The sequence below is a fragment of the Mugil cephalus genome, chromosome 8, assembly GCF_022458985.1.
Source record: "Mugil cephalus isolate CIBA_MC_2020 chromosome 8, CIBA_Mcephalus_1.1, whole genome shotgun sequence".
NCBI lineage: Eukaryota > Metazoa > Chordata > Actinopteri > Mugiliformes > Mugilidae > Mugil > Mugil cephalus.
Window position 1 is genome coordinate 20,962,953 of NC_061777.1, and position 12,646 is coordinate 20,975,598.

Sequence of the window (12,646 nt, forward strand, 5' to 3'; positions counted from 1 at the left end):
AATCAATACAATAAAAGATGACTGCATTCTAATTAGGTGAGCCCATTCCAAGGTCCTTGTAGTGTGCATGCTGACTCACTGTCATGGTTTACTGGACACTTGATGGAACCGAGCCATCGCTAATGGAATTAGTTTCACCTGTGCCTCTCTTGTTCTGACAAGCCCAAATATTTCCTGTGTTCGGAAGAGACCTACCCACCTTCGTCACTCTTGCAACACTTGCGATTATATGGAGTTTATTATGACGTTTAACACTTGACATTCCAGATAATTAAAAAAAAAAGATTAAATTAGAAATGTTTCTCGTGTCTCAAGCTGACTCAGCAACTGTCTGAGTTATACTGTATATGTTTGACAGCATTATACGTGATTTGCAGTGAGACTGAGCCTAAGGCTGCACATCCTAGACATCCTGCTACAACTGCTAGTGCTGGTGTAGTTGTTACTCAACGGGGTTGTGTTTACTGCATCCACAACAAAAGTCTATAATAACAGCACCAGATCGATTGTGGTATTATTTTTGTATGTGTCAGGAAAATTACAACGGCACCATTGTTCCCTTGTGCTTGTGCATTACCTGGTTGCTTAAGTGCTTCTAGGCTTTTTATTTGTTTTTGGATCATGTTTCCACAATGATACGGTCCCTCTTCCACATTTGTCACCTTTTTAGGCTGCACATGAGGAAATCTGAGCGAGCAAAGAAGATTCTTTCTGAGAGCAATGATTGGAAAGCTTTCTGCTTTCTGAAGACCCACTACCCAGTGGGTGGGTTGGAACAATTACAGTGCGCACGGCGAGAAACCTGATGGACGCTTGAGGTGGTTGTAAGAGCCGGCACAACAAAAGAGAGGCAATGGTGCTGCCGTGTTTAGCAACTGGCCTTACAATAATACAGAGGAGAATGTGTGTTTTGACGCAACACACAAGCCAAGTACCAGAGAGGATCAAACGTTGGCGTGAAACTGGCCTAACGGGCTGGTGAAGACAGAGAGGCAGCTCATCATAAAAATGATTTTATTATCCTAATCGTTATCAGAGGACAGATATCAATTTTTCACTTTTTACAATATATTACTATCATTAGACTGTTTTATACATTGTTTTATATATTAATAACTTTCAAATATTTTTTTACATGCTTTTGGGAGAGACATTCCCTGGTCAGATGAAGCAGAAAAAATGAGGAAAAAGGCACATGATTGCTCCTGTCCGCAGTGAGCAATGCAGTCGAAAACAAACAAAGACTTGTAGTGGTTTGTGTGAGTGCAGGTGAAACGCCTCCCGTTCTGATGATAGGCATCTCCTTTGAAGCCTATTCCATATCTTGCCAGGGCAGCACATTATGTCCAAAGCAATTTTCCAAATCACAGCCCAAAATAATCACTTTTATGTGGCAACTGACGGCAATTATATCTTTTGATTTGCTCAGATGCACTCAGAAATGAAAGACACACACTCACTTTCTTTTTCATCTCTAAAGCTTTTACAGTAGAAATAAAATAATTACTAGAATGTTGATCCACCTGCAGGGACTGCACTCCAGTGACTTGTTCTATACATGTTGCCGAATGTCAAAAATGTGGGTCATTTCAAATTGTGCTGCTTGCTGTAAGGTCTGGTGTGAGCACGCAGCTCAGTGGAACACATGAATTGATCATATTCTTCTTTAAGACTCAGTGCTGGAAAGCTCTGTGGCCTGAGGGAAGCTCAGCGTGCTGTGGAGTCTGTGGTGTGAAATACCACACACTAGCGACACCAGCCCCTGCTCCTCTCTGATTTGTCCACAGTGTGTGATCCAAGTGTCACTTGAAACACTGGCCAAACTCTCCCAGAGGTCATTCTCTGGCTTCAGTGCCTGGGATGCTTTATCCAGTTTCGAATCATCCACTTCTGACCGGAGCATCTCTGGACCACCAGACGAAGGCCAAAGTTGGCGTCTTTGGACATTTCTACCTCCAAACATCGGCCAGTGTCCCTGCTGATGATTGGACCATTCTGTACCAAATACACAAAGAAATACGGGTTAACTGGCACAGTAGCCTTGAGAAACAAACGACGGTTGTCACAGTCAGAGCAGTATGATTGTTATGGTCACTCTCTTATTTTAGATTTTGTGTCAAAGTGGAAAAAGGTCTTTTTACCTGTGTGAAGTCCCAAAGTCTCTGGGAAATCCTTGAGACAGCGTCACATTTCTTTAGACTGGGTGTTCGTCCCCTGCCATCATCAATGAGGCATTTTGTGTCAGGCAAGAAGGTGGTTGACCCCAGGGGTCCAAGCTGGAGAAGCCCCTCCGTAGAGTAGCGGGCAAGCTGAAACACAGAGTTAACCAGCGTATTAGACTGCTGGACTGAAGTACTGTAGTGGCAAGTGCAGCCTCAAAAAACAAACACTCAACATTTTAAAGGGCACCCGGGGAAATCTCAAACACAAACCCCGAATTGTGCTTTGGTGAGGAAATATGATTGAATGTGGTTTGAAGTGATGCTGTTTGGCTGTTCAGCTCTATAAAGACAGGCTGCAGAATCTACAAAAAGCAGGGAAGTTGAGAAAAAGGGTTTTCAGGCTGATTGACAGACTAGGGCTCAGGCAATCAGAAAAGTTGTTCGTTATTATTTTATGTGCCTGATTTTTACCCCTGACAAATAACTGACCAAGTGGTTAGGACATGCTAAAATGTCAGTCTCCAGTTCAACTGGCCAGCTGGATCTCTGGTGCATATCATTTATCTGCTCTCTTTGCCACGTTGCTGTCTGTATCTAAAATATCTGTCTTAAATGGCATAAAATGGAACCTAAAACAACAAAAAAAAGGTAGATTAGGTAATTTACATGATGATGTTTGAAATTAATCATATACTGAACTTTACCTTGACCATTTATTTGACTGTGTGTCCTTGTTTCATGTTGTTCTGTGGTTTGGTGCATAGCGCTGCATGAGGGCCACAGTGTACAGCTCATTAATGCTACAACATTTCCCCAAACTAAAACTTGATCCTGTCCTGCTTAATCCCGCACATGAAAGGCTCTGTGGCGATACGTATCTATTACGTAAGGATACAGTAGAGATAGCATTTATTATTTATAGAAGTGATCCTCTCCGGAAAATGAGATGCCAAAGATAGGGGACGTCTTTGGTGTGACAGCAGCCCTGCTTTGACTGTCCTCAATCACACACACACGCATGTGCGGCCTCCTATTTTCTGTTTTCTCTGAAGTGCTGAGGCACAAATTCTTATTCTCTGAACATAAAGTTCAGTGGTCTGAACACATTTAGTGAATTGACTATTCATTTGGCAAAACCTTGAACAGTTTCCACCCAGTTAAACACAGTTTTCAGATCACATTTGCTCTTTTTGTAAAACACATTTTCACTCTCTAAAACACATTTTGTGCCCTGATGCTTAATGGTGACCACAGGTGTTACAACGCTGAAGTCATTGCTTACACACAATGCAAATTTGTTCACACTTGTTGCTAATGATGTGAATGATGTGACGAAACCATTTTGCAGTCTCCAGGAAGTTGGAGTAAGAAGACGTCTATTACTGGATAGAAACCATGTGGAAGAGAGCACATTAAGACCTAAAACAGTATTTTCAGATAAATTCCGAGCAACTGTGGCCACGTTCAGGGAATGGCAATGAGGGAAGAAGGACAAAGAGTACACTGAGCAGATACAAAGAGGACAGGTAACTTATGTTTTCCAACTGGAAGTTGGCTAGAAAAACAACTCTGAGTTCCCGAAGACATTATCAGTTTTCAAGGAATCAATAGAGTCTCTGCTACTGACTCATTGTAGTCTAGAGAGAATTCCATCAGGAATAAGAGGTTAAAACTTGTCGTTTAGCATGACCCTGTACAAAGAAATAATGCCAATGACAAATGAATCATTAGTTGACTAATAATCTACTGACATTAATCCAACTTTTGTCTTTTAGCTGCCATGCTGTAATTACTAGTAATTAGTATGCAAAGTATCTAAAGTGTGTGACCGAGCAATCCTTTCTTTAACGGTTTTCCATTTTTAACGTAGTGTTTTCTCTGTGTATGATCAGAAAACACTGTGTGATTCTGAGCACAGATAAAACTGTTCTGAGGAGATTGGTGGACTTTGACAGAGAAGTCGGAGGTCTGTTGAATGTCGTTTGAAAATTGGATTTTGTGGTCACAGTTTTGAGAAAAGGGTGAGAGGTGACAAAAAATGTGTTTTAGCAACTGTGGAAAAAAGGGAATAGTGCAGAGTCGGCAGCTCCAGTATGTTATTCACAGTCCTAGAAGAATCGGTGGAACAATGTGAATCCAGGCTCTTGAAAAGCTGACTTCTGAAAGACGTGTATGCCAGTCCTCTGTTCCTGTGTGAGTTAACTTTTCAGTAAATCTATAGGAATGTTCACTGTTTTATTATGAAAAACATTCTGAAAACCTTAGACCCCCAAAATGGACCATAATGACTTCCCATCTCTACAAACGTAATTGTATTTGAATTCTGAGAAAATTCAAATTTAATAGCAAGCAAGCCTATTACTGTGGTTATGAACTGACTTCTGTGTTCAAGTACTTTCCTCAATCTTTCAACTTGAATACGTTTTTCAGAGAGGCAGACTGTTCGTAGTGTGGTTGGAGAAAGTAGAGCTGAAAAAGGTGGCCCGCGTGGGTGTGTCTCCTTCTGAGAAGAGACGATGCAGGTGGTTTAATTCAATGTTCTCCCCAAAAGAGCCACTCAGAACAAACAGGAAAACAACAAAGCACCACTTTGTGTGTCAGTCAAGGTTCACTGGAGTAGCTTTGAAATCTCACAAGGATGCTGATGAATAGAATTCTTTGGACTCAGGAAAGGGAGGCATTTTAAATAAACACATAATACTGCTGCCTTTCACAAGATGCCAAAGGTTATTATTACAACAAGCTTCATGAAGAATTGTTCATGGAATTACAGTTAGGTCCTTAAATATTGGGGCACAACAATCGACACTCATCGTGTTGGCTCTATACTCCACCACGATGGATTTGAAATGAAACAAACAACACTCAGCTTCTTATTTGATTCTGTTCACCTTCCGTTCACCTGATTCAGATCAGGTGAACGGTGTAGGAATTACAACAGTTTGTATATGTGCCTCTCACTTTTTAAGGGACAAAAAGTAATGGGACAAATTAACAATCATAACTTTTCAATGCTTGGTTGCAATTCTTTTGCAGTTCCTGCTTGTTCTTGTGGCATTTTACCTTGACTTTTGTCTTCAGCAAGTGAAATACAGGCTCAGTCAGATTCAGGTCAGGTGATTGACTTGGCCACTGCATGACATTCCACTTCTGTACTTTAAAAAACTCTTTGGCTTTTGTAGTATGCTTCGGGTCATATCCATCTGCACTGTGAAGCATTTGGCTGAATATGAGCAGATAATTTTGCCCGAAACGCTTCACAATTCATTCTGCTGCTTTTGTCAGCAGTCACATCATTAATAAATACAAGGGAATCAGTTCCATTGGCAGCCATACATGTCCACCCACCACCATGCTTCACTGATGAGGTGGTAGGTTTTGGATCATGAGCAGTTCCTTTCCTTCTCCACAATCTTCTCTTCCCATCACTTTGGTACATGTTAAGCTTTGTCCTATCTGTCCATAGGATGTTCTTCCAGAACTGTGAAGACTTTTTGAGATGTTGTTTGACAAACTCTATTCTGGCCTTCCTGTTTTTGAGGCTCACCAATGGTTTACATCTTGTGATGAACCCTCTGTATTCACTCTGTGTCAAGTCTTCTCTTGACTTGACACACATCTACCTTTTTCCTGGAGAGTGTTTCTGATCTGGCCAACTGTGAAGGGGTTTTTCTTCACCGGGGAATGAATTCTTCAGTCATCCACCACAGTTGTTTTCCATGGTCCTCCAGGTCTTTTGGTGTTTGCTGTTGCTGAGCAACACCAATAGGAGGTGCGTCCTTTCTTATTAAGAATGTTCCAAAGAGCTGAGATGGCCACACCTAACGGTTTCGCTATCTCTCTGATGGGTTTGTTTTGATTTTAAAGCCTATTGATGGCTTAATTGCTACACTAATAGTGACAGCTCTTTGGATTTCATATTGAGAGTTGAAAGCAACAGATTCCAAAGAAATGGGCAGCCCAAGAGCAGTGTGGGAGGTTGGGTGCCTTGCTCAAAGGCATTTCAGCGGTCTACGTTGAGGGGAAAGTAAGGATAATCCCTACACCCTCAAACATTTTCTTCCTGTTAGTCGAATGATTTGAAAAAGTAACCCCGCAATCTTGAACATGCTTGTCCAATGCATTGGCTTTAATTGTTACAAGGTACAGGTACTGATCATTTGGTAAAACTGAACAAAACAGGGTCTTGGTTGTGCTTGGGCTGGATTAGACAAACAACACTTAACTAAACAAATGAGTATAAGACATAATCCATAAAGGGATGTTGCTATTTAAATGAACTTTTTTTTTTAATTTTTTTTTATCAAAGATTCTTTTGTTGTGGTTCAGCCACACCAATCAATGAATCAATTTGGGTCATTCTTTCAAAATCTGTTGTGCACAGCTGCTTTATGCCGTATGAAAAGCTTCTCTTTCACTTCATTAACTCCCTGCAGCCATCTGAATGCAGAATGATAGACATGTTGATAAATCCGTAGCTTCAAAGTGTGTCACTATTACACACGGTCACTTCCACTTTGTTTAATTCGATCACATCACGGCCAAATGACATCAGGCTGCTACAAAATAACACAGTCACCTCAACACACTTCAGACTACAGCTCGATATTGGCTTGTTATTGTGGGAGATGTCAGGATTACTGGGGCTCATTAATTCTTCCTCCTTTGAAAATTGCACCATATTTTGGTGCCGTGTATACACATGATCCAGGCAAATGTCTCCCTGTAGAGGCACCTTATTATTTCTTCACATGTTCTTGTCATGTATGCATTAGTATTATGCATATAATTTTCTTTAACAGACTAGGTGTGTATGCGTATACTCTAAGTCCACAGTGATTTCACTGCATTATAAGGTTGGACAATAGTGAAACATTATACATATTTCACATTCCCACAAAATGAGCTGGCACAGAAAGACTGATTGTTCAGATGCACATTAAAGCTTCATTCTGGCCAATTATAGTTTTTCATAAGAGGAGTAAAAAGGAATACAAAATCAGTGTCCCACAAAATTTAATTTGGTCTACCCACTGTAATGTCAGTCATCACTGTAACTTAATGATACAACAACACACAATTCATCTCCATTTGTTTATTCCTCCCGGGGATCAGAATCAGTGGACATTTACATTACTGGAGCCCACAGAGCTCTTAGAAGAGGGGCTCCTTAAATTGCACATAAGGAGTACGTCACTCACAGGGAAGAACAGCAGTGAGACTGGGTTTGAAATGTAATGATTGTTTTCATGATTTGGCTTCAGCCTTGCTTCTAGTTTCAAGCAAAGAAAACAGAACAAAAGAAAAAAGTATAATAAGGACGCCTCCCACTGTCACATTTTGCTTCGGTGTCTGTTCAAGTGAAGGTTGTGCTCAACACACATCCTTGTTTTCAGTAGCATCCCAATGTATATTTATGTGATTACATGGCCTCTCACTGTAGAATCCACCATTTCCTTCACATCCTCAAAACAAGGATAAGAATCCCATTATTTTTTAATGCCAAACTCCCAGTAGAGCCATATATTCTTTATATAAAATATATATAAATATATATAAAATATAAAATAGTGTCAATACGATCTCTGTGTCCATGTTGTTTCTGGAAGCGACTATGAAATGCTGAATCCAACTCTCTTTTCAGATTCAAATAAATTGAGTTTTAAGCTTGAGATTTTTTATTATTAATTATTTTAGCCTATTTTATTTACTATGGCTAAAATCAAACTAATTACATTATAATGAAAATGAAACACATTTCTCTTTTATTAATGCTTTATAAAACATATGCCTTATAAAGCATAAACAGCACACAATAAGTAGTTAGAACCCTAATTATTTAAGACAAACGGAATAGAGATATATCACAACATCAGCACTTTACATCACTAACTAACAATTAACTAACTAACTACTTAAATGTTTTCTGTGTGTGTTTCCATTTCATTTCATAAAGTCCAACAGATTCAAGCTATTACACCCTGAATCTGTTGAAATATTCATCAACTCAGCAGGAGGTTGACAGGAAGCAAGAGGCAGCCTTGTCACGCTGCTTTTCCTTTAAATGTGACCACAGTACATGGATTACCAAACATATCATACATATAAAATACGTGCAACCATGTTCTGCACTTTAGATATATAAGTTCTTTCTCATCATGCGGTGCAATGAACGAGGTGTCTTTATGGTCCCAACTTCATTCTGTAATATGGCAATGAAACCAAATTTACTGCAGAGACATAAAGAGCTTTGTTCAGCGAAAATTATACGGGGAGCTGGGAGCCCTGCAACAGCTTGTATGGCTCCCACATGGAGTCGGTCTGGGACGAAGAGACTGAAGCAACTGAGACAGTCTCAACCCACAAATGTAATGTGATAAGTCCTCCAAGATGTTTGGAAACGCGTGGCAAGTACTATGTGTACCTGTGAGAATTATCGCTCGTATAAAAGGGTGGTCACATTAAACACTGATTCAATTTAGGATACACGTATTTATGGTAGAAAGGAAAATACTTGTCCCCAAAGCCACCAATTACCTCATGTTCAACACAACTCTATGTTTCACTTCTCTCATATCAATTCAGCTGAGATTTGCAACTATTGCATATGCAGAGCAGATTTTATTTCAGGATGTTACATTGCGTACACTCTGTGTCCTTAGTATAGATGTCTTACTTGTCTGCATTTCATTTTCAATACATCACAGGTCCTTCACAAGGTTTAGAGGATGCGTGCTGTGTGGAGACGCAGTAAAACCATGGGTGGATCTTTTGATGATCCTCTCATGATAGTTTGTTAATTGGCTGAGTGTGGTAGATTTTCAGGGTGTGGTTTGAATAGAGAACATTTGCCTTACATGACCACAATATGAAGTCTGGTTTAATTTCTACAGGACTTGAATATAATGTTGTAGACTTTTCTCAAGAATAATACAACAGGGTATGCTGATTTGTAATTCTAAGAGTGGAAATTTTCTGAGCAAGGAATACAAGGATGTAGAATATAAAATATAACACTTGTTATTCTTTTGCAAGAATCGGTAGAAAACCCCGACTGACCGATAGCTGAAATAATTAAATTATTGACTGATAAACATGACTGCTTAGTTCATGACTGCAGTCAACGTGGACACATAAATAGCCAATATGCCTGGTCTCACCTGGGAGGACATGCCATGGCAGGGGTACAGGATGGCTTTGTCATCATCCTCAGATCCCTGGTCCAAGCAGTAGCCACTAGCCTTGCTGTTTCTCACCTGAAGGAAAAAACACATGAGATGGTTACTTTAACGTTGGTATTATTCATATTTTTTATGACTTGTGTATGTGAATAGCTCACAGTGAAAACCCCACATAGAATTATCACGTAGCTTTGCAAGAAGCTCTGCTGCAGCAGAATCCTTTAGTTCACTGTTTGGCTCAGCTGAATTTATCCAGTGTTTTGGTTCACATCGGCTTTATTTACTATTTTTCTGCTTAAAAGCTCTGATAAAGTCATTATGTGCTATCTGCAGCAGTAGACAAAGTAAGACATGAATCAACAGAACACTCAATATGTTATGTTAAAAGATATTTCCATTAGTTAATTGCAACCAACCCAATGAAAAGCTAAAGAAATAGTTTAGATGCAGGTAAACATGACCACATAGAAATGTCTTTCGGTGTCAATCTGCTGCATAACAAGTGGGAAAAATATAGCTCACTAGATTAATAGAGATTTCTTAAAGAGAAGATATGTGAGGAAAGTGAGGAAAACAAGACGACAGAACAGTATACAGCAGAGTGTAGTTGCACGGCTTATTTTCCTCGGCGTATTCACCTGTGACTGAAAAGACAGTCGCTAACCCAGGAAACAATGCTGATTAGCATTGTTGAGAAAATCACCAGTGAGATCAATGATCATCAATGACACAATAATAGAAAAATAAGTGTAAAACTGATTTTTTTATACAATTAAATATTTTTTTCTAAGGAGTGATTAGCTGAGTGGTTAGTGTGCACATATGATATAGGCTTGTCCATTTCCCGAGCAGTGCATCTTTGATTTGATGCCCAGACAACAAAACAATTTGTTAAGTGGTATGTCAATCCAGCAAAAAATACATAAATTAATAAATAGAAACATGGTATCCATGTCTCGGTATATCTAAAATACAAGGTGAAAAAAGGGCAACTGGACTTGTTTGGGTTTCTTGAAGACTTATCTAAGTAATAGTCAATCCCTTGTACATATTCACATGTTGTTTGTAGAGGTTTCTGAAATGATATGTTTATTAAGGATTCCTCTAGTTCCTTGAATCTGAGCCATTACCTAAATCCTCTGTCCTTCCTCTGTTAACGCCAACCCCCTGCCTCTCACATCCATTGTGTCTTGTTCACACTGCAGTGTTTATATCATCTCAACGTGATGGGTGGATCAGGATCAGGATATCTCTCTCCCTCTCCTCTAGGCCACCAGATGATGGTGTGCACTGAGCATGAGCTTCCTTCCGTTCTGTGTGATTTGAATGCGTATGGCTTCATTTCCAGGTTGTGACATATCTATCATGTGCTGTTGTCAGGGAAGGTTCCACTCGGCCGGTCTGGTCAGCATGGCCAAGCGTGGCGCTGATGCTCTCTGACAGATGAGACTCACTTCTGCTGTGGCAGCTGTGTGGCAACACAAGGTAACTGCTTCCCAGCTTGTGGACAGATCTGAAATAGTGCCACTTAAGTGGAATGCCGCTCTGAGGAATCCATTAACTGGGTGCCAGAGCCAAAACAAGCGGCGGAGGAATCAAAGGGGAGGGAGCAAATTCACACAGCTTTGATGAATCCAGAAGTTAATTGTGACGCATTCTGACATGCAGAGCATTTTGCTTTTCCTCCGTTTTCTATTGTTGATATTGATATGAGGAAAAATGGGGCGTTTCAACAAACCTCCAAATAGTCTCTGACTCAGGAGTGTGTTCAATTCTTCAACCTGTCATAATCCTGTTTTCTTCTCCCACTGTGCTGAGTGTGCAAGCCAAGCCCAAAACAATCAAGTGTGAATGGAAAACTAATAAGTGTTTAAATAAAAATCATTATGAGGAAATTAAAACTAATCCTGTGCGGCGATGCTGCATTGCCATAGCAACAAGATGCACTTACTTCAGATGGGATGCTGTGAAATCATATTTGTTTTCCGTAAAGTGTAATGGTTTTTAATGCAGAGTGATGATTCCTCAGCCACTACTGGATCACTGCTTATGTGGAAAGGGTTTCAAATAAAGTGAAGCAGATATCAATTAGCCGCTGACATGTATTTTTCAGGGGGAAAAAGATGGTTACAAAAAAAGATCTGGGTAATGCCCAGCTTACAAATTAATTAACTTTCGCCAACTAATTTTCTGTATTTATCATTTGTGGAATCAAATTAGCTGCTTTTACATCGCTGCACAGTTCTAGTGGATAATAGAATTGCAGACCATAATATGGCTAAAATTAACATGCAATTATCCTTTCAGCAAGAATCTTCTCACCTCGCCGTATGTGATTGTGTTGTTGTAGATCCGCATCTCTGGGTAGACATGTTCAAGGTACCAGCGGAAACTCCGACACTGCAGCCTTTTCCTCAAGGCCAAGCGCTCAGAGACATCGCCGAAATCAACCCCAGGGTTCTGTCAACAAATGGGACAAAACAAAGACAAAAAACGAAATGAAAAAACGAAGAAAAAAAATAATAGCTGGCGGGCACTTTACTTATTGAAGTTGCAGCTGCTGGAGAAATGGAGAATGCGAGAGTGGTGCTGAGAGAACAAGCATTTAGCTAAGAGATGGATAGATACACCTGTCATGTGGGACCTTCATTGTTCTTTCATTAGACATGATCTGTACTGAGCAAATTCTAATACGCAGCTTAATTATGAGCCCTCACGTCCATGCCTGCATTATGGAGGTGGCTTCCCAGATTGACTGGGGGAATGCTTAATGCCTGGCACAGATCACTTCATTCTAATGTAAGCAAGCACGTGCACACACACACACACACACACACACACACACACACACACACACACACACACACACACACATCAGTATTTACATATACAGTGCACTGCTTAAAGGTGCATGCATATGGAAATAAACACATTTTTTACAGTCACAGCAAATAGACACTGCATGCATATGAAAGCACACACACACATATGCACAGAGACGCACTCATAGCTGCCTCATTACCAAACGATGTTTCCAGGAAAATACTTTTCATCAGTCCCCGCTCTCTGCTGGAGTCCAAACTCAGCTGCTGTACTTGCCTACAACATCTCTTAATATTGAATTCTACATGGAAACATCCACTAATTTTTTGGCTACTATAAAGCAGCCCGAACAAATGCTTTCGATTTCGGTGAGATGTTGTTTCCTATTTGGGCTTGGGGCTGGCCACTGTGGTGGATCATAAAGCCCTCCCCCACCACAGTAATTGTGCTCTCAGCAGGCACCTTAGACAATAACAAGAA

At 40.2% G+C, this 12,646-nt stretch overlaps 1 protein-coding gene across 1 annotated transcript in view; it reads right to left on the reverse strand.

Annotated features, from left to right (window-relative positions):
- Positions 1-997: 997 nt before the first annotated feature.
- The window catches only part of galnt9 (polypeptide N-acetylgalactosaminyltransferase 9), an 84,269-nt gene continuing 72,620 nt past the window's right edge, over positions 998-12,646 (reverse strand). The window contains exons 8-11 of the mRNA XM_047592683.1: positions 11,666-11,803; positions 9,323-9,418; positions 2,142-2,309; positions 998-1,995 (exon numbers count right to left, since the gene is read on the reverse strand). Coding sequence (XP_047448639.1) covers positions 1,849-1,995; positions 2,142-2,309; positions 9,323-9,418; positions 11,666-11,803 — 549 coding nt within the window. The 3' untranslated portion in view covers positions 998-1,848. The remainder of the gene's footprint in view (positions 1,996-2,141; positions 2,310-9,322; positions 9,419-11,665; positions 11,804-12,646) is intronic.